Here is a 27,807-nt window from a genome sequence, read left to right as displayed (position 1 = left end):
GGCATTAGAATTTTGAGGGGTTGGGGAAAAAGTGAAAATAAGGGATTTTAGTTGAATCTTAAAGGAGGCTAGTAGGCAAAGTATTTAGTTATTGCATTTTTGACTATGAGGAAGTCCCTTTACAAACATAACTTCTTCAACATGGTCTTTTCTTCTCTGTGGGGATCCTGAGGCCCTGGAAGTTTTTTTGATGTTAGACAGAACAGAATAATTTATGAGCTACCCTTCCCCAAGCCTGCCTGATACTCTCTCCCTCAGAGAAAGGACAGCAGATACTGTCCTCCTGCAAGTGCCAAAGGGACCCGAAGCAATATGATAAATGAAGAGGGACAAGAACTACACACTGACAATAGAGATGACTTCTATTCTTTCTTTAATTGAAGAAAGTTGGTTTTGGACTCCCAAGCTTTCATAAGGAAGAGGATGGCGATGGTCAGAATATTAGTTAGTAAGACCAGCATTATGGATGAGAATTTATTATTATTATTATTATTTATTTTTTTTTTTTTGAAATGAGCTCTCCCAAGTTCTCACTTGGGCTGAAAGTATAGCCATTCCTAAACCTAAGCACATTACACAGCTGCTTTGATACTGTCCAATTCTGACCTGGAAAGTTTTGTCCCTCATTAAGTAATTTTCATGGTCCCCTCCCCCTGGGAACTCGTTATATTTTTACCAGATTTAGTGACAACACTCTCTTAACTTTTAGCCTTACCCAACTCAGAACTTCAAGTAAAATCAAGCCCAAACAATCCACCAGCCTCAGAGACCTACCCATTAGGATTATGGACATGCATCTTCAACCAGAGAAAGAACTAAGAAGATTGAATGTAAATTAAAACATGCTATGTTCACCTCTTTTTTGTTTTGTTTTGTTTTTTTATCTCTCCCATGGTTTTTCCCATTTGCTCTGATTTTTCTCTCTCAACATAATTCATAAAATGATATGTATTAAAAATAAACTAAAATAATTTCTTAAAGAAGCATATTAAACTGGAAAAAAAAAAAGAATAGGCATGTGCCATTATTGAGGTAATAGGGTGCAGTCAGACTGTTCTCATACCAGGTCACCAAAATTATGGGGTGTAGCCACCAAATGATGAGGTATAAGGTAATACCCCAAAAGCATACTGGGGCTATGCACCGGTGTTGCAAAGAAATTGGAAAGAATTTGTAGACTTAGACATCCTCTAAATCAAGGGGCAAAGATTTTATTATGCTGCTAAATGTGTGTAAATTTCAAGAGAAGTTAGCTGTATGAGCAGTTTTTTATAAAGGAAATATAACTTCAGGGATTTGACATCATAATTTGGCTTTCTGATTGGATACAGTAAAGGTATCTAGAGATCTCCACCAGGTATGAGACTATAATCCAGAGTCCACTGGAACAAAAGACTTACTTAAAAACAAAAGGTCCACTGAAGACTGGGGTGATCAGGCTGTCAGGTTAATGCCCTAGTAGCTATCCAGGACCTCATCACCACCATACTTAGCTGTGGATGAGATTCTGATCCTGGAGCAGGGATAGAGAAAGGAGCCATGAGGAAAAAACACAATCATAAATTGCTAAGACTTAACAGATATTATGAATCCTATTGGAAAGAAAAGAGGAGAAACTAATTTGTTTTTTATTTATCTCAGATCTTGAGATCTCTCTTCCCTTACTCCTTTCCATGAGCAGTAGGTATATCCATGAACTGATTGGGAACCCCTCCCAGACATATTCACAGATCTAGGAGGTCATGCTGAAGCAAGTTTAGAAGATGGCTATAGGGAGATATGTCCATAGAAGAGTTCTTGATGGATTTTCTTTTTTTTCTTTTTTTTAATTTTTATTTTCAAAACATATGCACGGGTAATTTGACAACATTGACCCTTGCATAGACTTGTGTTTCAGATTTTCTTGGATTTTCTTTTACATTATACTACTATAACCAAGTGAGCCTTGAACCAGGAAAACTATCAATTGATGTCATTTTCTACTATCCAGGATAGTTGGGACTTCCTTGCACTTCTCCCTAGGGTGTGTTTTTTTTTTTCCTTTCAAACTCTACTTTTTCTTCCAATGAAAGGGAAAAAAAAGAAGTCTACCAAATTAATTCACTTGCTCCTGGATCTATAAGGCTTCTATTTACCAGAACTATTTTCCTAGGAATAGGAGCAAGGGTACTTTTCTTTCTTTTATGGCATTCATTAAAATCATCTAATATACTTGTCTTTGTTGAATATATAGCCTTGAACCTCCAAGGTCAATTTCATTATATCTGAAGCAAAATTTTGTCTTTAAAATAAAAGATGAGATTCTCTTTTCTTCATCTATATGTATGAACCTTAAATAATACAGTAGTTTGGGTTTATATTGATTAACATTGGATCAAAGGTTAACATGTCCATATCCCAAAGAGAAGCAAGAAATCTAAAGTGAGTGGTTAACCCAAAATACATTTAGCTCTCTCCTTAGGGAAAGGAAAAAGATGTTGGGAGTGAGAGTGAAGGGAGGGAAGTGTCCCATAATCTCTCTTTAGCCACATTCCATCAACAATGTAGATTTTACTTTGGATGGAGTTCACATTTAGTTTTCTCTGTCCCAGATAAGGAATGGTAATTGTACTGACCCAACTTCTACTGTGTTTCCATGACTTTCTCTCATATCTGCTTGCTTGTGATGGTGTCTTGCTTCCCCCACTTACATTAGCTTCTCTTTCTTAGTCCAATCAAAGTCCTAGATCTCAAGCTTAGGGTCACAGGCTGACCACAGAACTTAGGACAGTGGATAAGACCAACCTATGTAGTGTATCAAGTCTTTATCTTCCCACTGCTTTATGGTTAAACTTCTGTGGGCAAAACGTAGAACTGGGTTACACCATATACAATAAACTAATTACTGGCTATTAATTTTTATAGTAGTATATTGTATTTAAATCTGGGGATGTGGAGAGTGATCCTGAATTAACAGAGGAGATCCCAAAGGATTGTTGTGAAAAAATAAATGAGATCCATGGAAGCTACTTTGCAAACTTTAGTGCTACATCAGTGAAAGATATTTCTATGATTTCTGGTCCCTTGAAATCATAATATAAACTGTTATATAGACCTGCCCTTATTTCAGGGAAGCTAGAGTGGACAGAGCTCTGAGTTTGGATCCAGCCTCAGACACTTACAATCTGTGTGATCCTGTTTGCCTCAGTTGCCTCATCTGTAAAATGAGCTGGAGAAGGAAATGGAAAGCCACCCCATTATCTTTGCCCAAATAGGCTCAGGAAGAGCCAGACTTGACTGGACAACCATGTTCTTGTTTCACAAATAAATAAAGGAAAAACCAGTCACAAACTAGGACTAGGTACTGTGGTTGGGTATATAACACAAATGCTTCATATTTCTATTTCATTTTAAAGTCAGCACAAATTCATGACCATTTCGTTTGCTCTTCACAACTTTGGGAAACATGAAGTCCTAGTGTTGTTATTCTGTGACAAATGGGGAAACTGAGGCCCAGGGGACACAATGTGGCTTTTTCAGAGGCACTTAGGCAGTGACATGGATTTCGTGCCGGGCAGAGAATCAAGTTCAAATCTCAGCTCAGGCAATTACTAGTTATGACATCCTGGCCAAGATATTTAAACTCTGTTTGCCTCAGTTTCCTAAACTGTAAAATGATGATAATAACAGCAACTATTTCCCTGGGCTGTTGTGAGGATTAAATGAGCTGATATTTGTAAAATACTTTACACAGCTCTTGGTTACTAAGTACTGTAAAGTACTACATTTCCATAGTAGGTGCTTAATATAATTTTACAACATAAGTATTAACTACAACAATGTAAATGGAAAGAACAGCACACAAAAAACCAAAATTATAAAGATTACACAAGATTCAAATGAAGAGAAATAAAGACATCCCCAACTTTCCCCCTCAGGGATGTGGGAGGTCCCAGATGTTACATGTTTTTGTACTTTGTCAATGTACCCATTAGTTGTGCTGACTTTGTTTTCCTCTCTGGAAAAACACTATGAGTCATATGAGATGATTGGGAGGGGGAAAGGAAGGGATATATAGAATACTGTGGTGATGTAAGAAACAGAAACTATCCACAAACACTCATTCTTTAAAAAAGAAAATTTCTTAAATATTTGTTTCCTTCCCTCCTTCATTTCTTCCTTCCAAGATGACACAAGTTAATGGAGGGATCCACATGCCTGATCCCAGGGTAATGCTCTCTTCCCCACCCCACACTGTCCCTCTCAAGCAAAGATCAAAGCTGAGTGACCTGGGGCTGTATTAGTAAAAGGATGGCATCTAGAACAAATGAATTTAGACTTATCAAGTGGAACATATCTGGAGTACTGTGTTCGCTTCGGGCCCCCCAGGACATAGAGTATCTCTATCTCAATCTCATCGCTAAGCCCAAAAGGGAGAGGGCATTCGGGGAGAGCTGGAAGGGATCCCAAGACCATCGTCCCACACGGTTCCCTCACCTCCACCTTCTGCGTGGAGCAAGGGGGAGCTGCCCATCTCCCAACACAGCCCATGCCACTGCTCGGATGGCCCCTAATTGCGAGAAAGTTTGTCCTGACATCACGTCTCTGCCTTGCTTCTAGTTCTGGTTCTTCCCTCCAAGGCCAAAAGAAAGAATGCATCTATGCAAGGGATCCCCAAACGCAGATCTCCTCATTTCTCCCTGAGCTTGTTTCATATCTGCAACCGACTGCTTGACATTTCCACTTGTGTATGTGCCGCACGCATTTTTAACTCAATACATTTAAATCAGATCCTCCCCCTAACTTCCCTATTTCTGTTCAGGGTATCACCATTGTTCCAGTCATCCAAATTCACCGCCTGGGAGCCAGTCTGGACTCTTGACTCTCACTTGCACTCTCCACGTAACCAGTTTCCAACTACAACCATTGTGGTTTAGCTCCGGCCTCCCTGCATCAGCCTCACCCTTTCCAATCCATCCTCCCCTTAACCTAATATCCCTAACCACCCGCAGCGGCCGGCTAAACTCGCAGCCCTCCTTACCTCCGTCTCTTGGAGACCCCGCGAGTCCAGAGCTTGGCCCAAGTGACGCGTCCTCCAAGAGGACTTCTGGATTCCCTAGTCATTTCTGGATTTGCTACATATGTGTGTATGTTCACACACACCCCCCCCCCTTCTATATTTACTTATCAGTGCATATTTTTATTCCCTTAGGAGATTAAAAGGTCTTTATGGTCAGACACCATCTCACTTTTGTATTTCTATCTCCAATGCCCAATGTAATGCCTGGTATATAGTAGGAACTTAATAAATGCTTGTTGATTGATTGACTGCTTTCTATCCCTCTTCAAATATTTGAGGAGAAGTCACATATCATCCCAGGATCTTCTCGGTCCCCTAATGTCCTGTACGCCTGGGGAAGTGCCCCCTTCTGCCTGAGCCCTTTTCTGCCCTCCTGCCCTCATCCCCAATGTCTTCCTCTCAATGGCATCTAGTATTTGATGGGATCATTGGTTTCTCCTTTAAACTAAATAAATTCCCTGAAGGCAAGAATTGTTTCCGGTTTATGATTTAGGGATGCTTTTTTTTCTCCTTATATCCCAGATCTTTTTTTCCCCTGAGGCTGGGGTTAAGTGACTTGCCCAGGGTCACACAGCTAGGAAGTGTTAAGTGTCTGAGGCTGAATTTGAATTCAGGTCCTCCTGACTTCAGGCTGGTGCTCTGCCCACTGCGCCACCTAGCTGCCCCCGTATCCCAGATCTTAAAGGCACTTAATTTTCATTGATGAAGCCTTTATAGTTATCTTTATTGAATGTCATCTTATGGTGAGCTCCCGGAGAACAAGGACTTTCTTGTGCCTTTGTATATGTTAGAATAGCACTGGGCATAGAGTAGACGCCCAATAAATGCTTGTTGACTTATCAACTTTAAAAAAAAAGAAAGAAAAAAAATGTCATCCTTATTAGCTGCATCTGGGAGCAGCGAGGTGGCACAGTGGATAAAAGAACAGCTTTGGAGTAAGAGGACCTGAGTTCTAATCCAACCTCAGATACTTACTACTTGTATGAATCTGGCCAAGTCCCTTAACTCTGATTGTCTCTTCAAAAAAAAAATAAATAAATAGCCCAGTGCTCCAGCCCCTCAGAAGCGTGTTAACGAACCTTCCCTGACTTTTGTCGTTTGCAAAGTAGGTAGATACCTATATTTTCTCACAAGTTATTTATTGATAAAACATTAAGCAGTAAGTGCAGTGCGGACCTCGGGGATTAAAGTCCACTGTTGGGGTCCGGCAGTCCCAGTCTCTAATGAGACTTCCTTTTCATTTCTGATCTTGGTTGGTTCTGCCTGTCACCCTTTCCGGATGTCGAATTACAAGGACGTCTCCTTTGCTGGGCCAGGGGCCCCTGAGCCCCCACGTCCCCACTCCCTTTCCGCCACATCCCTTCCACACACACCTCCCAGGGACACAGAGACTGAAGAACGGGGCTTTATTTACAAGGATGGGGACAGTTGGGGCCCCCTTGGCTTCCATGGGCTATGTACAGTGGCCAGCGTAGGCAAGGGGAGTAGGAGGAGGGGTGGAGGTAAAGCTATTAAATTAGAAAAGGGGTGACTGAAAGGGAGGGAGGGGGAGGCCAAGGGACAGATACCCCAATGGAAGGCGGGGAGAAGAGGCTGGTCCTAAGTAAGTCACTGGAAGTGGACATCCTGCTGTTTGGGGCCAGCCTGCAGAGAAAGAAGGAAGGTGGGAGTGAGGGGGACGTGGTCAGGGGCCAGCAAAGGGGGGAAGTTGCTGGGCAGGGAAAGGTCTGGGTGGGGGTAGAGGAAGTCGTGAGACTGGGGGATCCATTTGGGAAAACGGGGACAAGAGGAGAGGGCGGGAGCAGAAGTTCCAGAGAATGGAGGGGACTGTGGGAAGTTACCCTGGAATCCCCAAGCAGTCACTTCTTCTTCAAGGAGCCTTTAGTCTTCTCCTTTTCAGCTGACCGCTGTTTCTTCATCTTTTCTTCCTTCTTACTTTTGCTCTGCAGGTTCTCATACACATCCTCCCGGTGTCTGCAGAGGCAGGGGGTGGGCAGTCAGGGGGGGAAGGCAGGGAGAGGAAAGGGGGAAGGAGGGTGGGATGGAGGCGGGGGCGGTGGAGCTGCTGCTTCTCCTAGGGCTGGCGCACTGTCTGCCCCCAGAAAAGCCTGGGAACCGATGTGCACATTAGCCCCCTCATTTTCTGAGTCTAATCTTCCATTCGGGAAAGGGGAGGAGTGAGGACCAGGAAGGGAGAGATCTTTCTAGCCCCCTAACTTAACCAGGGCAGGGACCGGACAAGCTATGACCCAGAAAACCCTTGGTCCCAGCTCTGACACTTCCTCACAAAATACGACTGGAGTTTCGTATTCTGTAAAAGGGAAGGGATTGGTCTAAGTGATCTCTAGGGCCCCTTTCCAGTTAAAAAAAAAATTACATGACTAAGTGACTGCAATAATGTAAGTGGGAAAAAATTTTTTTAAAGTAGTGGAGTAAAAAAAATAAATAAATAAAAATAAAGTGGTGGGGTGGGGGAAATTAATAGTGGCCAAGTTTGGTCCGGACAGAAGTTGAAAAAATGTACTTGCCTCCCTTCTTTGCAAAGGAGGTGAGGGGCTGTGGGTATGGGAAGTATATCTGTTGTCAGACGTGACTGATATATCGGTCGCTTCTCCCTCCTCCCCTTTCTTTTTTAATCTTTTAATTTTTTTTAATAAGGGATGATTTTTTTTTTTTTTGTATAGGAAAGGGGAAGGACAACATTTAGAAATAAATATATCAATAAGATTTTTTAAAAACTATATGACCTATGACATCTTCCCTTAGACAATATTTAACTTTAGTCTTTGGAGAAAAAGGAAGCTGAGTTGGTGAACAGAGGCAGGGGAGTCACTCACTTGGAGGAGGTCCGGGTGGCCTTAGCGTGGGCGTTCTTCATGGCCGGAGGGTACCCGAGGTTCCCATACTCTGACTCCCCCTGGCCTTTCTGGGAAGGGGAGAATGAGTGTCATGGCCGGGCCAATTCCCGCCCTTTTCTTCCTCCCCAGACCGGCCCGCTCCTGCTCGGGCCAGTGTCCTGCCGCCCGGTTCTTACCTGCATGACATCTAGTTTCTTCTTGGTGGTCTCAATGAACTGCGCGATAGCCATGTAGATGAACTTGTACTGGGCCTCCGTCTGCACCATCCCTGAACGCTGGGCCCGAACCATCTGGATGGTTTTCTGGATATCAATGTCGCAGTCCAGACCTGGGAGGGGGAAGGGTAAGTGATCGCTGACCAGGGCCCCAGACATCCTCCCTGCCTGTCAGCATAAACCGGACAGGATCTGGCATTCTCATCACAGACTGGAGCTACTATCAGATTCAACCAGGCTGAAGAGGGGAGGGGAAAGGGAAAGCCAGCCAGCGAGAGAGAAGAATGGTACCCTCTCTTCTCCCCCCAGTCCCAAGGTACTGGGGAAAGCGGTCCCTCCCGCCTCCCAACCCTCACCTTTTGTGGAAATGGCCTCCATGATCATGTCGATGACAATGATGGTCCCAGTCCGTCCAATGCCAGCGCTGGGGAGAAGGGGAAAAGGGGGGAATCAGTGATGGGGCCAGCTGACTTGGGGGTACGGCCACGGGCTCCCTGCTGCCCACTGGTGCTGATTAGGAAAAGAAATGAGTTCTAGGGGCAGAGAGACGGCAGCCACTGTTAAGAGATGCAAAGGTAGGGACTCCCCCCAATAGCCCCTTCGCCCTTCCCCAGGCCTTTTACCCTGTTCTCATTTAGTCTCAGCTCCCCAGTCTCTTTACGATCATTTTGCTCTTTCTAAAGACAATCTAAGTCAGAGATTCAGAGGGAAGAACGTGGAAAGGTTAATGGTATAATTTTTACATTTCACTCTTCTTGTTTCTTCCTAATTTCCTTTAATTGATTTTAGTGAGACCTGCAGTCTGATTTCATTTAAAAAAAAAAAAAAAAGATATGGGGATTTGAAGAGACTTTAGAGGTTACCAAGTCCTTTATTTTAATTTTTTTTGGTACCAGATTTGTGATTTCATCTCATTGGTAGGAAGGACTTTTTACTATGGAAACTCCCTCTACTAATTCAGGTGAACTATATCTTAAAATCCTACTTTTTGGGGGGCGGGGGTTATGAGTGACTTGCCATGTCACCTTTGAACTCATCCTCCTGACTTCAGTGCTGGCGCTCCATCCGCTGTACCGCCTAAAGTCCTAAAAAGCTCCCCGGGAGCAGTTGGTGAAGAGTTTGCTCCTTGATATGGGGCAAGGGAAGGATAGACATGGATCCTGACTGCGCCAGTACCCAATGCCATGTCCCCACCACCCTTCCCTGGGCCTGAAAAGTCCTCCCTCCTCCTGGTGAAATCTCAATCAATCAGTAAACATTAAGTGCCAATTATACCTGTCACCGGCCAGGCACTGTGCTAGAGATGCAAGAAGTGGCAACAGACAGTCCCTGCCCTTAGGAAGCTTACAGAGAGGACAGACAAGCTATTCCAGGACAATAGGAAATAATTAACAGAAGAAAATCGCTGGGATTAAGAGGGAAGGGGGAAGACTTCCTGTAGCAGGTGGGCTTTTAATTGGGACTTAAAAGAAGCCAGGAAGATCAATAGTCAGAGCAGGGGAGGGATCGTGTTCCAGGCAGGGGGGACAGTCAGAGAAAATGCCTCAGCCAAGGCTTGGAGTGTCACGTTCAGGGGAACAGCCATGTTCATGGAACGGCCACTGTCAATCCTCTGGAGCCTAATTCACATGTGACTCCCTCCACGAAGTTTTCACTAAACTCAAGACTTCATGGATTTCATAACTCAACATTTTGTTTTACAATATGTGTCTTTTACTCTGGATGCTGCTCTATCTGTGCCTCTGTCTTCTGCTAATGTTTTTCAATCGTGTCTGAGTCTTCATGACCCCATTTGGGGTTTTCCTGGCAAAGATACTGAACTGGTTTCCATTTCTTCTTCCAGCTCATTTTGCAGATGGGGAAACTGAGGCAAGAAAGGTTACGTCACTTCCCCAGAGCTACACAGCGAGCAAGTGTCCAAGACTGAATTTGAACTCAGTTTCTTCTAATTCCAGACCCAGCACTCTGCCCACTTTGCATCTAGCTGCCCCCACTCATAAATTTATCTCAACTTTGTATTTCCTTTACTACCTGGCACTGTGTGTGGTCAACGCATTGTTTTATGAATAACAACAATAACCTAAAGAATCACTTTTAAAAATTGATAGATGGCTATCTATGTACATAAATATATTTATGTACACACAGACATAGATATATAGATGGATGGATGGATGGACAGATAGATGGATAGATAGATACTCATTTTAATTATGGAGAAACTGAAATTCGAGCTACATAGTTCTTCCTGACTCCAGTCCAACAGTCTATCCACTTAACATCCACCAACTCTCTTTAATTTAAAGATGAAATCACTGCTGTTAACAGATAAAGAAACAGAATCCATACCCTGCTCTCTCCCAGTTCCTCCAGCCCTACCCCTTCAGCTCCCAAGGTCTCCTCACCAACCTTCCACCCTGCCTTGTTTCACCCCAAGGTTCCGTGGCCCTTCCCTCTCTAGAGTGTCTTTCTGTCTTTCTGTTCGGCCTTTGGGAATTCCTCCTTTGAAAATCTCATTTTCACAATAAAGAAAAATAAAAGAAAATCTCATTTTCCCTTTTACCCCCAAACTCTCATGAGAAGGCTGCTCTCTGCAGGAGGTGTGGGACATGGGACACTGGAGTAGGGCCTCCAGTCTAACTCCGGGGAGCTCTCCCTCCCCAGGAATGTTAGAACTCAGGTGTTTAGTCCCTGCCCCCATCATAGTAGGTCTGTCAGGCTGGTGGCCTGAGTCACACTAATTTCAAACCCAGCTTGTTAAAAATAGATTCACCCACTTCCTTCCTGTAACGTCTAAATAAAGGCCATGGGGATTTTGAGAAGTTTGGTCCAGGGAGCTGGCGGGGAATGGTGCTTCCGGGTAGGCTGCTTCTCTCCCTGCCCAAGATGCCGCAAGATGATGAGGGGTGGGACCTGGAGCTCGAGTGTCAATCTCAGTCCTGATGAGACCAGTTCTGCTGTTTCCTTCCCCCTTTCTTCTTATGACCAGCATCTTTTCATTCCCACCCCCACTTCTCATAGGAAGTGAAAACAGAGAAATCATGTAATCCGGGACATGATGTGGGGGTCAGCCCTGACAAAATACGGTCCGGTTCTTCCCCATCTAAGTTAGATCTCAAGCTGATTTCTTAGAACCATCTTAGAGATCCAAATCTCTCATTTTATAAATGGAGAATGCTGGAGCCCAATTCAACTCAAATGAATCCCACAAACAATTATTAAATGCCTTCTAAGTGCAAGGTACAGGGGACGCAAAAACAAAAATAGAAACAAAAAAATAATAATTCCTCCCCCCAAGGAGTTTATATTCTCCTGGCAGAGATGTATTGTGATTTAATTAAGATGGCACAGTTAAAAAGTGGCCAGGCTGGGACTAAGAATGAGGTATTCCTGACTCTCAGACCAACCAAGGCTGATCCCACCCCTTCCCCAACTCGTGTCTCTCTTTCAAGCCCTACTCCCAGGGATAGAGTACATGGCTGGAGGACCCCAGTGTTGTCCAGTTCAATCCAGAATGGCATTTCATAAGATAAAAACAGTAACCAGGAGGGCTCCTAGGGAAATCAGTCGACCCATTTCTCCCACTGGGCAACAGTCCCTTTCAGCCTTCAGTCTTACATTCCCCACAGTCAGTAACTAGGATCAGTGACAATTTGACTCTTGTGGGAAACACTTCTCCTTCTCCCTGCATCCTCCAAATTGGGAAGATGTAGGGTTTCTATGGGTAAGCAGACAAAGCATTAACAGAAATTCCAAAAAGGCAGTGATGTGAACCTAAAGTCCTTGAAGATTCAGAGGAAAAGGGCTGGGATCAGACAGGAGCCCTTCAAAGAACATTTTTCAGAGAAAAGGGAAGGTTCCTCTTGGAGGGGATGTTTAATTAAGTGGGTACCCAAGCCTGGGGTGATAAGATTTAGCACTAGAATGACTCCTAGACACCAGCCAGCATGACCTCATCACTTTACCTCTATTATCTATTACCTCTAAAATCAAGAGCCAACCAAGGATTGTGGTCCGAAAGCTGGCCTATGACCCTGGATCTGAGTTCTGACCCTGAATAATGTAAATTGTGAGACTCTGGGCTAGTCACTGAAGTCCCCTAGCTTTATAAAGAATCTGGTTTTGGTTCTCATCTGTATATGGAAATTGTTGTATTTATTGATGATCCTTAAGTTCACAATGAAAATTTTTTTTAATTAACAATTAAAATCTCTTATTCTGGGTGGCTCTTTAAGACTAAGAGCCGCAAGGCAGCTGCTGGCCTGAACAGGTAAAAGGAGTTTCCTCATGAGCTTCCTATATATAGATAAAAGCCAATCCACCTCCACTCCATCTCCACTCCCCCCAAAAAACAGCACTGGAGCTCTGAATCTGTGGTCTATAGACTCCTAAGGGCTCTGTGGGTTAGTTTTAGGGGGTCTGTGGACTTGGATGAGAAAAAATTCTGTCTTTGTTTTTCTTAATGTCTAACTGGAGCTCAGTATTTCTTTTCTTTCTTTCTTTCTTTCTTTCTTTTTTTTTTTGCTGAGGCAATTGGGGTTAAGTGACTTGCCCAGGGTCACACAGCTAGGAAGTGTTTAGTGTCTGAGATCATATTTGAACTCAGGTCCTCCTGACTTCAGGGCTGGTGCTCTCTCCACTGTGCCATCTAGCTGTCCCTCAGAATTTCTTTTGCTTATGATTTTCTCTCCCTCCAAATTTTATGCTGGGAAAGAATCCAGCAGACAGTCCAAGGGATCCATGACACAGGAAAGGGGAAGAACCTTTGCTCTGGGTGTGAATACAAAGTCCTCTGTTTGACACTGCCCCTTTACAATGGGCTCCAAACTCCCTTTGCTACTTTACTAAATAGAACCCTTCTTCCTAATTCCACCACTCCAGAAAAACTGGTTTTCTTGCTGTTCCTCCATTTTCCAACACCGTGCCTTCACAATGGCAGTCCCCCAAGGCTGGAACACACTCTCTCTAACCCTCTGCCTTGGAGAATCCCAGTTTCCCTCACAGACCAGCTAGAGCTCCTGATCTCCTTTCCTTACCCCTCAAATTTCTTTGCTTCTGCTTCCTGTCTCCCCCCCCACCCCACTAGTCCTGTATTCTTTTCTCTGCACTTCTAGGCATGGAGGTGGGTGGGAACAAAGGATGGCACCATCGCGTCTCACCTGCAGTGCACTATGATGGGTCCTGCATGGGGCAGGCTCTCCTGCTTCTGGTTGATCTGGTCCAGGAAGCTGAGGACACCTCCAGGTTCACTTGGCACTCCGTGGTCAGGCCAGCTGAGGTACTGGTAGTGCCAGATCTTCCTCACCAAGTCCCCCCTGGCAAGGCATTAGGAGCATTAGCACCCCCCCCCCACTTGCACTCACCGTCCGCAAGGACACCGTGATCTTTTCCCTCCTCTCTCCCTCTTGGGGAGAACCCGGGGAGGTTGGGCAGGTACCAAAGTCCTCCTCCCCTCCTGGAGACTCCATCCGAGGGGAACTTACATTGTCTAGGGGGGAGACCTGCAGGTTCCGGATCTTATACTCAGGGGTATCGTGCTCTTTGCAATTGACAACGGAGTAGAGACCATAAGACCGTTGGGTCCCCACTTCAGGCCAGTAAGGGACACATTTGTTCTGGGAAATGAAATAAGATAAAGAGGAAGTAAGAGAAGGGAAAGGAGATGGGGGAGGAGGACGCAATAGAATTAACTAAACTTTTATCAAGTAGCCACTATTACTACATGAAAGGCTATGGAGCAACCTGGTCCTGAAGTCAGAAATTCAGATGAAAGTTGAAACTAAGACTATTTTCAAAGTCTCTTTCAGATCTAAATATTTGGGGGCAGCTGGGTGGTGCAATGGATAGAGCACCAGCCCTGATGTCAGGAGGACCTGAATTCAAATTCAGCCTCAGACACTTAACACTTCCTAGCTATGTGACCCTGGGCAAGTCACTTAACTCCAGTTGCCTAAATCAATAAATTAAATTAAATTAAAAAAAAAAACAGATCTAAATATTTTATGATTCTAGGAGCTGTGGGAAATACAAAAATGGAACAGCCCTTGTTCTCAACCTGGGATGCTGCCGTCTCACCCTTGATCAACTATATGGGGATCAACTATAGGGGAAGACATATTATATAAGGAGGACTGAAGAGGAATTAAGTCCTGACTTTAACTGGATTAAAGGAATTAGGCTAGAGATATTGGATCTTCCTAAACTCCTTGTTGTCTGTACTGGGCTGGCATAAATTATTACCATTTTATACATAAGATTCACACATTATCTTGGCTTTTACTCATTTATTTGGGCATCAATAAGCCTCAGTGTATATATATCTGTAAAATGGGAGAGTTGGACTAAATCGGTGTTTCCTAAACCAGACTGAATCAAATTACATTTGGGATCTGCTTCTCAAATTCTTCAAATTGATGAAAGAGGAAAAGAAATACCAGGCAGAGGAGATATCCTGGAAATGCCACTGACCAAAAGTTCTATTACAATATAAAAGTCAGTATGAAGGAATGGATTCAGGTTAAAGCATTTAGTTAGCAAAATGACTCCTAAGTCTTATGTTTACTTTAACTCTTACTCCAAATGGCATTTCTACATTGTATGCCTTCTAAGAACCAGTTACATAGTTATATTTTGTTAATAAAGGGTAATAAAAATGCAAAAAGATCTTATTTCTAAAAAAAATGAATGAATAGATTCTATAAGTTAGATCAATGTCTTCCATAATGCTGCATTTCTTAGGAGTTTGGACATTAAACATGGGAAGCAACAGGGTGGACTTGCAGACAAGCATGATAAAGGAGGATGCAATGAGAAGCAAGGAGGGAAAAAAAAGAAAAATGAGAAGATCCATTTTTTAAAGTCAATAGGTTTTATGAAATCAGGATTGGGGTAGTAAAAAGTTTTACAGACCCATAAAATTTTAATTTGAGGGTTGCTGCCTAATTTCAGCTATTGCCACCGTCTGGTTTAGGAAGTTCCTAGGATGCCTAGTAGGTCTGAGGTCCCTCGTTTTAGATTCCAGTTGGGAAATAAGCAGACTAAGTGAGATGGAGAAGAGAGAAAAGGTCAGTAAGTAAGGGAAGAGAGCTGAGAGGGAGGGAAGAGAAGGAAGGAGAAGAGGAGAAATGCACCACTAACTAACTAACTAACTAGCACTAACAGTGGGGAACATGTCTTACCCGACCCTTCTCCACCTCTCGGGTAGTCATGACAATAACTTGGGAGTTCTCCTGCCACACCATCTGCCAAAAGTCATTAACGGTGGCATCCAAACAGCCTTGGCTGGCGATGTATACTTTGGCATTCTCGTCGGCACTCACCAGCTGGTTCTGAGGTCAGGGGGAGACAAACCAATTCCTCCATTAGATTGTGAGCTCAACCAGAGTAGGGATTGTCTTTTGCCTCTCTGTCTCCCCAGGGCCCTGCACCTAGTAGGTCATTTATAAAAGCTTATGCACTGATGTATCTCCAGAGACAGAATCCCATCATTCTAACCTCACTCCCCCCATCCCCTAACACATTAACTTTACTATAGCCCCATCTTCATCATTTTTGTTTGTCCCGGGCTCAAATCTGTGTAATGTTTATATAGGCTGTCTCCTCCCATCAGTCCTTGAGAATAAAGACGCATCTCTCTTCCTCCCCCTCTCTATATTCCCAGACATCATCTGGACCACTAACCTTGACATAATTAGCGTTGATGTAATCAGACCCTGGGATATTGCTGTCTCGACCTTGCAGGATCACCCTGGTGTAATCAACTATAGAAAAAGACTTACTGTGAGGAAGTGAGATGACAAGAGGAGTTGAGCCCCATCGTCACAGGATTATAGGAATTGAGCTAGAAATATAGGGTTGCCCTAAGTTCCTCCTCTCTATCTTCCCCACTCAGATTTTATCTAGAAGAAAAGGGGCTTCACAGAGGGGACTTGGAAACCTAAGAGAGGGGGTTTGAGACCAATGGGAGGAGAACTGTAGGGATGAATGGTGGGTGAAGAGGGCATTAAAGGTTCCCTGGGGAGGTGGGCTCTCACAAGGGAGGATGTTCTTGTAGCGGTTCTTGCTCTTATTCTCAGGTCGCTGTCCCTCATGCCGATCATACAAGTTCTTCACCTCCTGCTTCTGAAGACTCTGGGAAAGGGAGAAAAAAAGGGCTTTAACCAGTGGGGTAGAAGGGAGGATGGGACAAGGAAACAGGGCTGCACCGAGAAAACCCAAATTGTAAAGAAATAAAGAGAGAAAGAAAATGAGGAAAAGGAAAAGAAAATAAACAACCCTAGACTGGGGATCCGAGTCAAGAGCCTGAATGAGATACTAAATTTGATGGACTAGCTGCTTGGGACATGGTGTGAATGAATGGATAAATGGAAGAGTAAGTATTTTTTTAAATTCCTACTATAAGCCAGAAAATTGGCACTGTGACGTAGTGACAGAGATCTAATCTTTGAGTCAGTCCTTGATTCAGGTCTTACCTCAGATACGGGTCAGCAGGGGTTCCTGAGAAATCAACAACACTCAGTGCTCAGACTAAAGACTAAATATGAGAACTAGCTGATCAATATTTTTTGTTGTTGTTCAGTCATTTTTCAGTCATGTCCAACTTTTCATGACCTTGTTTGGAGTTTTCTTGGTGAAAATACTAGAGTAGTTTGCCATTTCCTTCTCTAATTCATTTTACAGATGAGGAAACTGAGGTAAATAGTGATTTGCCCAGGATCACATAGATAGTAAGTAACTGAGGCCAAATTTGAACTCCAGGCCTGGCACTCTGTCCACTGCACTATCTAGATACTCTTGATCAATATAAGTTGAAAAAATTCCTCACTGGAAGATGGTTCCATTGTAAAATAACAGGAAAGGTCAAAAAGCATGTGGGGGGACAGGGGTAAGGTGGGAAATAAGGGAGGGTGGTTTTCAATCTACACACCTGTCAAAAGAATCTTCCTAAGGCACAGATCTAACTATCAACTCTCCTGCTCAGAAACTCTCAATGACTCCCCATTGCCTCTAGGTAGTTGAGCTCTTTCCTAATCTGCCTGTTACCTTCCCTATCTTATTTCATATTACCTCCCTATATGAGATCTAAGTTCCAAGCTAACTGCCATTCCCCAAACACCTCCTCTCTGCCTCTTAGGCTATTTTCCTTTGACCCTATCGAATCCCTCCGATTTTAATGTTTTCTCCCATTTCAATTATCCTTTAGTGGAATAAGCTCCTTCAGGGGATGTTTGAGGCATTTGGGTATTTTGTTTCATTTTGTCTCTAAAAAGGACTGAGGACCAAGTGACCGATACATGTGCCAGGCTAGGGATGAATCAATCCCTGCCCCAGAGGAGCTTACCATGGAGCTGGAGAAGAAAACACATAACTCTATAGATAGATACAAAAACAGACACAGGATCATTTGGGGAGGAAAATACCAGTAGCCTAAGGCAGGAGAAAGGAACCAGGAAGGGCTTCATTTATGAGAGGCTGAACTAGCTGTGTTGGAGGTGCCTTCCTCGATGCTGCATTACATGTGTAGTGTTGTGATGCTAGATCTAAGCCTTGAAAGAAACTGGAGATTTTAAGATGTGAGGGTGAAGAGGAAGAGCATCCCAGGTAGAGGAGCCAAAATAAAGGGATGCAGGCAGGTGATAGAGTAAGGTGTGTGCATGAGTCACCAACAAGGCCAGTGTGGCTAGACCACAATGTGAATGAAAGGGAGCAGAGGGGTATTCTGGCAAAGTTTAACAACTGGCTCTCTGGGGAAAAAAAAAAAAAAAAAAAGAACACCAATTTGGACACATTACATACTTTTTTTTTTCATTGCTTTTTTTTTTTTTTTTTTTTTTTTTTTTTAAAGACAACAATTGACAAAGCAATATAGCAAGTCTTGATTTATAGCAATGCTTGTGCTGAAAATTTAACAGAACCAGTGATAGGAGCTGGCTCCAGGATACTTCTATGAAAGATAGAAAGGTAGGTTAAGATCAGCCAGCGAATTTTTGTTTTTCTTCCCAGGTTATTTTTACCTTCTGAATCCAATTCTTCCTGGGCAACAAGAAATTTGATTCTGCACACATATTATTGTATCTAGGATATACTATAACATATTTGTCGTGTATGAGACTACCTGCCATCTAGGGGAGGGGATGGAGGGAAGAAGGGAAAATTCAGAACAGAAGGGAGTGCAAGGGATAATGTTGTAAAAAATTACCCATGCATATGTACTGTCAAAAAAAAAAGTTATAATTATAAAATAAAAAAAGATCAGCCTGCAGAGCTTCAAATGTCAAATTGAGGAGTTAATTTTGATCCCACAGGTAGTAGAATTTATGGAGTGATATGATGGGGCCCCACTTTGACAGTAGTGTAGAGGATGGATTGAAGCAGGAAAGCCAATTGAAGACTGCTGAAATAGTCTAGGTGAGGAGTAATTAAGACCTGTACCAGGACCTAGAGAACCAGATTTGGAATCACAGAGACCTAAGCCACTAGCCTTATGACTCCTGACAAAGGTCAGCCTCAGTTTCCTCATCTGTCCATCTATTTACTTAAAGGGGATCCTAACTGTACATCTCTCACAGGGTTGTTTTTAAGGATCAAATGAGTTAATATATATAAAGCACTTTGCAAACCTTAAAGTGTTTTGTAAACAGTAGCTACTGTTATAAAATAGGATGGGAGATATATGAGTAGACAGAAGAAATAGATGCAAGAAATGTGGAGGTAGAAGCAATTGATTGCATATGTGGAGCAAAGAGGGCAAATCCTCTTTTCTCATCTTTCCAATGTTCTTACATTTTACGTACCATCTCCCTTCCCCAGGTATCTACTTCCTGACTTTCCTAGCTTCCTTCCCAGTGACCATGTCATCTTCTATAATTCTAGGACCTTTCCCCTGTTGTATTTTCGATTTATCCTAAGTCTGTAGCTTGTCTGTACCTATCTGCCTCCCCTATTAGATTGTGAACTTTTTGGGGGTAGAAACTGGCTTTTTCTCTTTATTTGTATGTTCAATGCTCAGCAGAGTGGCTAACACAAAAGAGATGCTTGATAAATGTGTACTGACTATTGTCCATTGATGACACTGCCATTACAAACCTGGGTGACGAGAACCATGAAGGTGCTCCCAGCAGTAATAGAAAATTTTGGAAGAGAGGAAGGTTTGGGGGAAAAGAGAGTAAGTTCCATTTGGGACATGTACGTTTCAAGTGCTGGCATGGCATATATTTTGAAGAATCTATATAGGCAATTGGTAATATATGCCTGGAACTAAGGCAAAAATCTGTGGCTAGTTATATAGATCTAAGTCATCAGAGCAGAAATAATCATTAAACTCATGTGAGCTGGTGAGGTCACCAAGGGAAAGTACAGAGAAAGAAAAGAAGATGGCTCCAGGGAGAGTTTTGGGGAACATCCCTTGTTAAAGAGCATGATGTGCCTTGCAAACAAAAGGCTTAATAGATACTTAGATTCATTAATACACTTAATAAATAATAGATGATAAATTTTGTCAAATTTGACAACCAAGACTCCAAGGACTAAGCCACTCACAGCCTTGTCCGGGGCAAAGCTTCTTAAACTGTGGGTCTTCGCCCCATATGGGACTGCATAAACAAACGTGGTAGTTGAAAAATTATGATTTATTATCAAGAAATGTTTAATTTGTATGCCTATTTTGCATACCTTTTTAGCAAGGATCATGTAAAAATTTCTGGGGTGAAAAGGGGTTGCAAACGGAAATAGTTTAAGAAGTTCTGCTCAAGGGCACAAACCTGTGCACCAGCCCTTTCTTGCACACTCACCTCAAACTCCTCCCAGAATCCAGCCTTGGATGTTTCCTCTGCCTGCAGTTTCTTATTCAACTCCAAGACCCGGTTCTCTATGTCGGCGGCGTTCACACGTGTGGCGTAATAGGGCTGGGGAGTCAGGAGAGAAGTGGGCATTGGAAAAGGAGAGTGAATGTGAGTCGGGGGGCTCGGGGGTCTGGGGCACAGCCAGGGAGGCAGGAATCCGGGGGAGGAGCAGACCCAGGGGACAGCTCTCTGCTCACCTGGCGCAGATAGACAAAGGTACCTGAAGCCTCCTCAATTCCTGCCTTCTTGAAATGTTCCACCAGGTCTGTGAGGCTGTCAAAGGTCTCAGAGCCACCCACTGTGTAACGGCCAGCCTGCCACCAAAACCAGAGGTGTGAAAGCAGAAGAGAAACCCCCTCCAAACTTGTACAAACCTCCTTCATGTCCTTCTCCTCGTCTCCCTGACCCTTAGAGCTAACCCGGGAACTCTGACCCCTCCTAGCCGCATTTCCCTTTAACCAGGAGGCAGTGCCCTGGAAATTATGCAGGCTTTTCTCACAGGTTTTTTGAGAAAATATCCCCATTCATAGTCTTTCCAGATGAGAGGCTGGAGCCCTCTGACCCCCGGCACCCCCAGCTGTCCCCAGCCATCCTCTGTCTGCACAACGTTTGCCCCTGCCACGGCGTTCGTCTCACCTCACACATCACTTTGACATGAGTGACCCTGAGCGGGGAGCCGGGCCCGGCCTTGGGCTGGTCATTGAGTATGGACAGCACAAAATCACCGGGCTGGCTCAGGCTCTCACGAACCAGAAAGGTCCAGGGCTCGCCCTTGGCCTGAAGCAGCGTCTCGGCCTGGGCCCCAGACATGTGGCCATGGTACCACCTGAAGGGACAGGACAAGGGAGAAGAGAGTTGGGGGGAGAAATGGGATCAGACAAAGGGAGACACTGGGACTCAGAGAGAGGGAAAGAGGGGAGAAGACGGAAGCTGGGAAAGTCCAAGAGAAGCTCAGATTAGGCAACAGAAATGAGGACATTCATCCTGAGAGGTGATGGGAGGCAGGCTGACAAGATGGAGAAAGGTGGAGATAGAAATAGATTCAACAAGTGACCATTTAATACTTCTATGTGCCAACTCAGAGTAATCTCTGTCAAATAAACAGAGATTAGGAAAGACAGGAAGTCACATGAGGAAGAAAGTCCTGGAAGAGCATCCGGTGCCAGGCTCGGAGGAGATGCCAAGGAAGACCCCAAGATCCCATCTCAACGGAGAGAGGGACAGGTTGGGGGCTATGGGGTGGAGAGGTCAGGGCAGAAAGCAGAACTGGAACCTTCCCCCCACCCCCCAAACCTGTTTCCTAAAGGAAATAGTTAACCCCAGGGCTGCCCAGCCCCACAGGAAAACACGTGATGGAAAAAGCAAAAAGCTCCCTCTGGGGAGAGAGTGAGAAGTGAGGTTTCCTCAGCCTAGGGGGATAGGGGGGGGTAGAGATTTTCCAACCGCAGGGATGATGGGGGAGGAGGGGGAGGGTAAGATAGACAGAAAAAGAAGTTAATTTTTTTTTCAATGCTTGTCTAGAAGAGGCCAGAGCTACAATGACCACTGACCTAAGGACCCAAAGATTTTCTCTCCAGTCCTCACCCCCCAACCCCACGACTAAGCCAAGAGGATTCTGCTCCAGAAATAGATCTACCCCCCCCAAGATTGAAGAGCAAGAGGCTCTAAAGTCTGGTCCCCAACCTTCAAAACAGGATGAGGAAGTGTCCATGCAAATAGTGACTAGCCCACAGGCTGGTAATCAAGTACGGAAGGAACAGATGCAAATTCCCAAGAGAAACCACTTAGAAGAGAAAGGAAAGGGAAAGGAAAAAAAGGATGATAGGGAAGGTCGTTGGAGTGATCCCTTTTTTATCCAGAGTATTTCTTGGGACAACTTAGACATCCTGGTTGGGGAGAGAGGTGACCAACCATTGGTCATCTCTTTGAAGCTCTCCCTTTGTCCGATCTTTCTTCACATCCGATCCTTGGTTCTGCCCCAGCTTCTTTTAACTCCTTTTCTGGCACGCCTTGACCTCAATGCATCTGCCATTGTTATTCCTATGGTTGATTCAAACTCTTCCCTGTTGAGTCCCTCCATAGCACCCACTGCTCCTGGCCTTCAAGACCCTGGCCCTTGATCCCTGTGTTCCATATTCCCGTTCTAGGTTGGGATGAGAAGAAGGACTAAAAGAAGATGGTGGGTGTGTAAAAAAACAAAAAGCCACGCAGAGGGAGCACTGTGGAATTAATAAGGAAGGAGGGAAACATTGAGGTTGGGAACCAAGTCTGAAACTCCCTAAAAAGTAGTGAATAATAGCCATACCCATTCTCCAGGACTCTATTCTTAGCCCTATCCTAGTCAATATTTTAAATCAGTGACTATAGAAAACCTACTTAACTACTTGACACATAATGTATACATGACAAGAAGAGTTAATATACATGATAACAGAAACAGGATTCAATATGTGCTCACCAACTGGTTGCACAAGCAAAGGACAAGCCAACATGACTTGGCAGAAGCTAATGTGAAAGACTAGGATATTTCAGTTGATTCCTAGTTTAGTTTCAAAATCATGAAATCTTAGATTTGGAAAGACACAAGAGGTTTTCTAGTCCAACAAAAACCTAAATACAAATGATTTCTGCAACATAACCAACAAGTGGTCATCTGGCTTTCCTCAAAGACTTCCATGGACCAAGAACACTGTAATATAGCTGTTTTTAAAAATCTAATGCAAAATTATAAAAGTTGTGTCCAGACTAAGACAGGAAATGGTTCCCTGGAACTCTGATCAGGCCAAATCTGGTATATGGCACTGAATTTTAGGTACTACATTTTACAAGGTAAAATATTTATGCTATATTGGTCTACAAATCATGTCGGATGAGGAAAGATTAACATAACTGGGGATATCTAGGACAGAGAAGATTGAAGGAGAATATATTATCACTTGGAAAAAGAAAGAAATATATTTCGTGTAGTCTCAGATCAAAGAATGAGCAGTAATCGATAGAAATTATAAGGTGGACTTTAGCCAAAAGAAAATGAACTTTTTAGAAAAAACTAGAGCAGCCAATCAATGGAATGCTAACATTTGGAGGTAATTAAGTGTCCAATTGGAAAGCAGATAGCCATCTGACAGACAAGGAATTCTCTGGTGGGAATTGGGTGGGAGATTGGACAGATGGTTTCTCTGGTGGAGGGGTAGGACAGGACAGTTTTGCTGTTTTTACATTAGATTTGCCTCTCTTCACCAAGATTTGCCTAGGGTCAAGGCTAACCTCACCTTTCAGGGGGATTCAGAAGTTAGGGGTAATTGATCAATGATGGACAGAATCAGCTACACCCAGAGAAGGAACACTGGGAAATGAGTGTAAACTGTTTGCTTTTTTGTTTTTCTTCCCAAGTTATTTTTACCTTCTGAATCCAATTCTTCCTGTGCAACAAGAAATTCGGTTCTGCACACGTATATTGTATCTAGGATATACTATAACACATTTAACATGTATGGGACTGCTTGCCATCTAGGGGAGGGGGTGGAGGGAAGGAGGGGAAAATTCAGAACAGAAGTGAGTGCAAGGGATAATGTTATAAAAAATTATTGACAGATATGTACTGTCAAAAAAAAGAGTTATAATTATAAAATTAATTTTTAAAATGAGGAAAAAAATAAAAAGAAGTTAGGGCTAAGGATGCCTCACCTCTCACTGGTTGGGTCAGAGCAGTTGAGGGGGTACTTGAGGTGGATAATGGTGCCATCACGGTCCTGCAGGACACCCTGCTGTTGAGTGTAATATTCCACCAGCTCTGTTAATGTAGCAAACTTCTCTCCTCCATAGAGATCATAGAAATCCCCTGAATTCTGGATGCGGATGTGGGTTACTTGATCTCCTACCCTGTGGGACACCAACCAGAATCAGTGAAATGGGAGCAGAAATGGAAAGGGAAAGAAAGCAAAGGGATAGAAGAAAACCGAGGATCAGGCAGGGAGCAGCTTGGAAGCCCAAGGCCCAAGGGAGCCTTAAGGAACATCACACAGGAGTGGGGAGGTGACTTGGAGGGGGGAGCAAGGGATGAAGGGCAGGAGCAGAGACGCAAGGGAAAAAGGAACAGGGCACCAACCTGACTGAGAGGGAAAAGTCTCCCTGGTTCTTTCGGCTGGGCCGGGCCAAGAAACTCCCATGGACCCCGCGGCCCTTCAGCAGAGTTTCAGCATCCAGCCCACTGAGGTCTCGGTGAAACCACCTGTGGAAGGGAACCCACAGCTGGGGAGGGGGGCCACAAGAGGCCTGGACAGGCTGTCCAGAGCCCAGAACTGAGCCTCCCTTTTCTGGGTACGGAGCACCTGCTCCCCTGGGCCATCCCCAGCATTCTGTCCCTGGGTCCTTACCGCACCATCCTGGGCAGATTTCCCGCAGTGAAAGATGAGTGAGGAAAGAGGACAGAAGAAATGGGGGGTCCAGCTCTCCCCGGTACCACAGCTCCCAGCCCCTCCTTGCACTGGCCCCCAGCTCCCTGAGACACCACTAGTACAGGGCAGCTGGGGGGGGAGGCGGGGACAGGAAGGGGCGAGGCCAGACCCCCAGAAGGAACTCACTTCTACTTCTCCTTTTGTGGACGAGCTGAGAAAGCAGAGCTTGGCAGTGGTGATCGTGCTGGAGCCCATCTCATACAAGCGTGTGATTTCTTAACACACACGCAACTTGTCACACATACACATGAGTGTGATGACAATATGAGCACAAAAACGCAGGCTCGTGCACACACCTGTCTGCAAAGATCCCACACGTGATTGCACACGGAAGAGCGTGCTCATGTGCATGGGAGACAAGTGCATCTGACAGAGGAACTGATGGCGTCTCACTTCTCTTTCCTCCCCCAAATCCCTCCTCCAACTTGATTGATGATCTCTAGGCAGGCTTCAGGGCAGAGCTTGGTTGTGTTCCCTACTTATGGGCCAGACTAGACAGCTCCACCAGAAGGGAGGGACGTAGAGTCCAGTAAGCAGCAAAACCCAGAACCCTGCCTTCCCTGATCCCTAAGTCAACTCTTAAGACTATGGGAAGGATATGACCAATCACCAAATGGTTAGGAAAACATAATTCCTACCACCAAGAAGGGACTGCATTCTGGGAAAGAAATTGACCCAGAGCATCCAGAACAAGGAGCCAGGTACTCTGGGAGAGAAATTGACACCACCAAGAAGGGACTGCATTCTGGGAAAGAAATTGACCCAGAGCATCCAGAACAAGGAGCCAGGTACTCTGGGAGAGGAATTGACCAGAGCATCCTGGAAGGATGAGGACAATGGGATAGGACACCAAAGGCTATATTCTCTATTGCCTAAGGAAAGAAATGGAAGGAAAGGGAAGAGGAGTGTTGACTTTTTTTTTTTCCCACCCCTGTGGCTGGGGTTAAGTGGCTTGCCCAAGGTCACACAGCTAGGCAGTGTTAAGTGTCAGAGAGCAGATTTGAACTCTGATCCTCCTGCATTCAAGGCTGGTCTCTATCCACTGCGCCACCTAGCTGCCTCTGAGGCGTGTTGACTTTGAAGGAGATCCACCCCAGTGAAAAGAGTCTGAGAAATTCTCATACAAGATCATATTCAAAATCTATTACACAGATGCCCAGAATATACACTAATATTGCTATCTCCGTTACCAAATATTTGTTGAGCAATAACTAATGTATATATACTTGAACTAGGCCCTGGTGCTAATTACTTCTCAATTAGTTAATAAGCGCATATTAAGTGCTTATTATGGGGCAACAAAGAGCTGGCTATATAAAGAGGGGTGAAAGAAGGCAGCTAGGTGATGCAGTGGATAGAGCACCAGCCTTGAGTTCAGGAGGACCAGAGTTCAAATCTTCCTATCTGTGTGACCCTGGGCAAGTCACTTAACCCCAGCCTCAGGAAAATAAATAAATAAATAATATAATAAATTAAAGAGGGGTAAAAGGGACTGTCTGCTCATGGAGCTCATATTCTAGACCAGTGGTTCTCAAATTGTGGTCCAGAGAATCACTGGGAGTACCTGGATCCTTTCTGAGGAACTACAAATTCAAATTAGGTTTTTTATTTCTAATATTTTTTATTGTTATAATAATGTAATGGGGAAACTTCTGGATACTTCCTTAAAATAAGGTTTTTAAAGATAGAAAATTACAAAGGAAATAGTTATCAAAAATATATATTTTTTTAAGTTCAAGGATCTTAGATTAAAATCTTTAGTACTGGGAGTTAAATAAATGCTAATTGAGTAAAAAAGTAGCAAATTATTGTGGTAACAGATTTTTGAGGGGGGCAATGGCTGACAAAGTAACACTGTATATGTAGGAAGCTTAAAAGGAAAGGGATAAGAGTTTATCTAGTACCTATAATATACTGGCACTTTACAAGTATTATCTCATTTGACCCTCAAACAGCACTAGGAGGAAGATGCTGTTATTATTCCCCTGTTACAGATGGTGAAATTAAGACAGGGGTAAGTGATCTATCCAGGATCTCGTTGCCAGTAATTGCCTAAGATGTCTTTCCTGTCTCTAGTCCTAAAACTCTCCCATGCCGCCTAACTGACTCTAAAAAGAGAAAAAAAGATTGAAAGCAGAGGAATTGTTTCAATACAAGCAGGGGAGAACAAGAATTGTAGTAGTGAGAGACAGTGTGAAGAATTTATAGACTTAGTGGCAGTCCTTTTAGGCCAAATCCTTCTTGAAAAATCTTATTTTTATAGATTCTTCCAGCACTTATAACAGTGCTATATGTTCAATAGATGTTTAATAAATGTGTGTTGAAATAAAAACAAAAACAAAAACAAAAACAAAAACAAAAACAAAAAAACACCGAAAGGAGATTGTTACTATTCAAAGCCCAGGGGAGGAGGAATCAAAAGATGATTCTGAGATTTTGAGCTTAAGTGCCTGGAAGAATGATAGAAAGAAGTTTAATTTGGGGGACAGTTTCTGGTGGAGATGCTCAGGAAGCTTTAGAGACATCAGGAGATCATAGATTTGAGGAGTGCCCCCCCTCCCCTAGAAAAAAAGAGACAAAAGCTACACAGGTAAGATGAATGAATGGGTGGATGGAACTAGAAAAATAAAACCAGGAATCTGAATGCTTGAGTCCTGAGAAACACTCATATTTGGGGAAAGAAATAGGAAGTTAGACTGGCAAAAAAGATGTCATAAAAGTTATCAAAGTTAAACTATGTATTTCCCCTTCCTCTTTTCTCCTAGCTTACATTAAAGTTTAGTAACCATTGTTTTGTATGGAGGACAGGAGTTGGGGGGAGGAAACTGAGGTATATTGAGGCAAAGCCAGAGGGGATATGTGAATACAAATCTCTAAAAAGCAAAAATCCAACTTCCCCTTTCTTTTTTCTCAAATAAAGTATCCCAGTACAAAGCATATCAGCTACTTAATGACCAGTCTGTGCTGACCACCACCACCTAGAAAATTAAGACCTGCTCCCTCTCTATTCCCCCACCTCTTGAATTCCTCTTCCTCTGGGTGACAATACCTTTCCTCCCTTGCTTCATCGATTCTAACAGTACTCAAGCCCAAATGGTAGAAGCTGGAGGGGGCCAGGGACAGGGGGACTTACCCCGCGGACAGCATCTCCCCCAAAAGCTGGGTCTGAGTGGGCAGCCAGAGCCGGGGCCAGGTGAGGTCACTGAGCTCAGTGACTAGTACAGCCCACACAGGCCTGCTAGTCCAGGTAAAAGAGTTAATCCGGAAAACTGGAGATTTCCTAATCCATCCCAGGTGGGGGCAGTGGCAGCACAAAGACAGCCCACTAAGTTAATGATTCCGAGAGGGGACCCGTGTCCGGGGGCGGAGCAGGTGCAG

The 27,807-nt window shown here is 43.9% G+C and overlaps 1 protein-coding gene across 2 annotated transcripts; it reads right to left on the bottom strand.

The window, feature by feature from the left end:
- Nucleotides 1–6,448: 6,448 nt before the first annotated feature.
- Nucleotides 6,449–27,740, bottom strand: PTPN6 (protein tyrosine phosphatase non-receptor type 6). 2 transcript variants are annotated; one of them, XM_074269084.1, is made up of 16 exons: nt 27,563–27,740; nt 24,081–24,203; nt 23,660–23,854; nt 20,609–20,798; nt 20,170–20,286; nt 19,922–20,035; nt 16,166–16,262; nt 15,813–15,892; nt 15,311–15,460; nt 13,616–13,747; nt 13,292–13,446; nt 8,489–8,556; nt 8,094–8,245; nt 7,897–7,985; nt 6,901–7,033; nt 6,449–6,703 (listed from the first exon to the last, which is right to left on the bottom strand). In XM_074269084.1, the coding sequence occupies exons 1-15, from the start codon at nt 27,574–27,576 to the stop codon at nt 6,919–6,921; spliced, it is 1,791 nt and encodes a 596-aa protein (XP_074125185.1). In that variant the 5' UTR covers nt 27,577–27,740; the 3' UTR covers nt 6,449–6,703; nt 6,901–6,918. The 2 variants fall into 2 exon arrangements, with proteins under 2 accessions (XP_074125185.1, XP_074125186.1); XM_074269085.1 differs by lacking the exon at nt 27,563–27,740 and adding an exon at nt 24,349–24,499.
- Between the last annotated feature and the right edge of the window lie 67 nt (nt 27,741–27,807).

Source organism: Sminthopsis crassicaudata, chromosome 5, assembly GCF_048593235.1.
Source record: "Sminthopsis crassicaudata isolate SCR6 chromosome 5, ASM4859323v1, whole genome shotgun sequence".
NCBI lineage: Eukaryota > Metazoa > Chordata > Mammalia > Dasyuromorphia > Dasyuridae > Sminthopsis > Sminthopsis crassicaudata.
This window is presented reverse-complemented; position numbering and strand designations above follow the sequence as displayed.

What these genes read in the sequence shown, in the direction of transcription:
- PTPN6 (XM_074269084.1), bottom strand. An exon ending in GACTTTTCCCTCTCAGTCAG is followed by an intron (nt 23,855 to 24,080) that starts GTTGGTGCCCTG and finishes GGTGTCCCACAG; the next exon opens with GGTAGGAGATCAAGTAACCC. An exon ending in GAGAGGTGGAGAAGGGTCGG is followed by an intron (nt 13,748 to 15,310) that starts GTAAGACATGTT and finishes TTCATTTCCCAG; the next exon opens with AACAAATGTGTCCCTTACTG.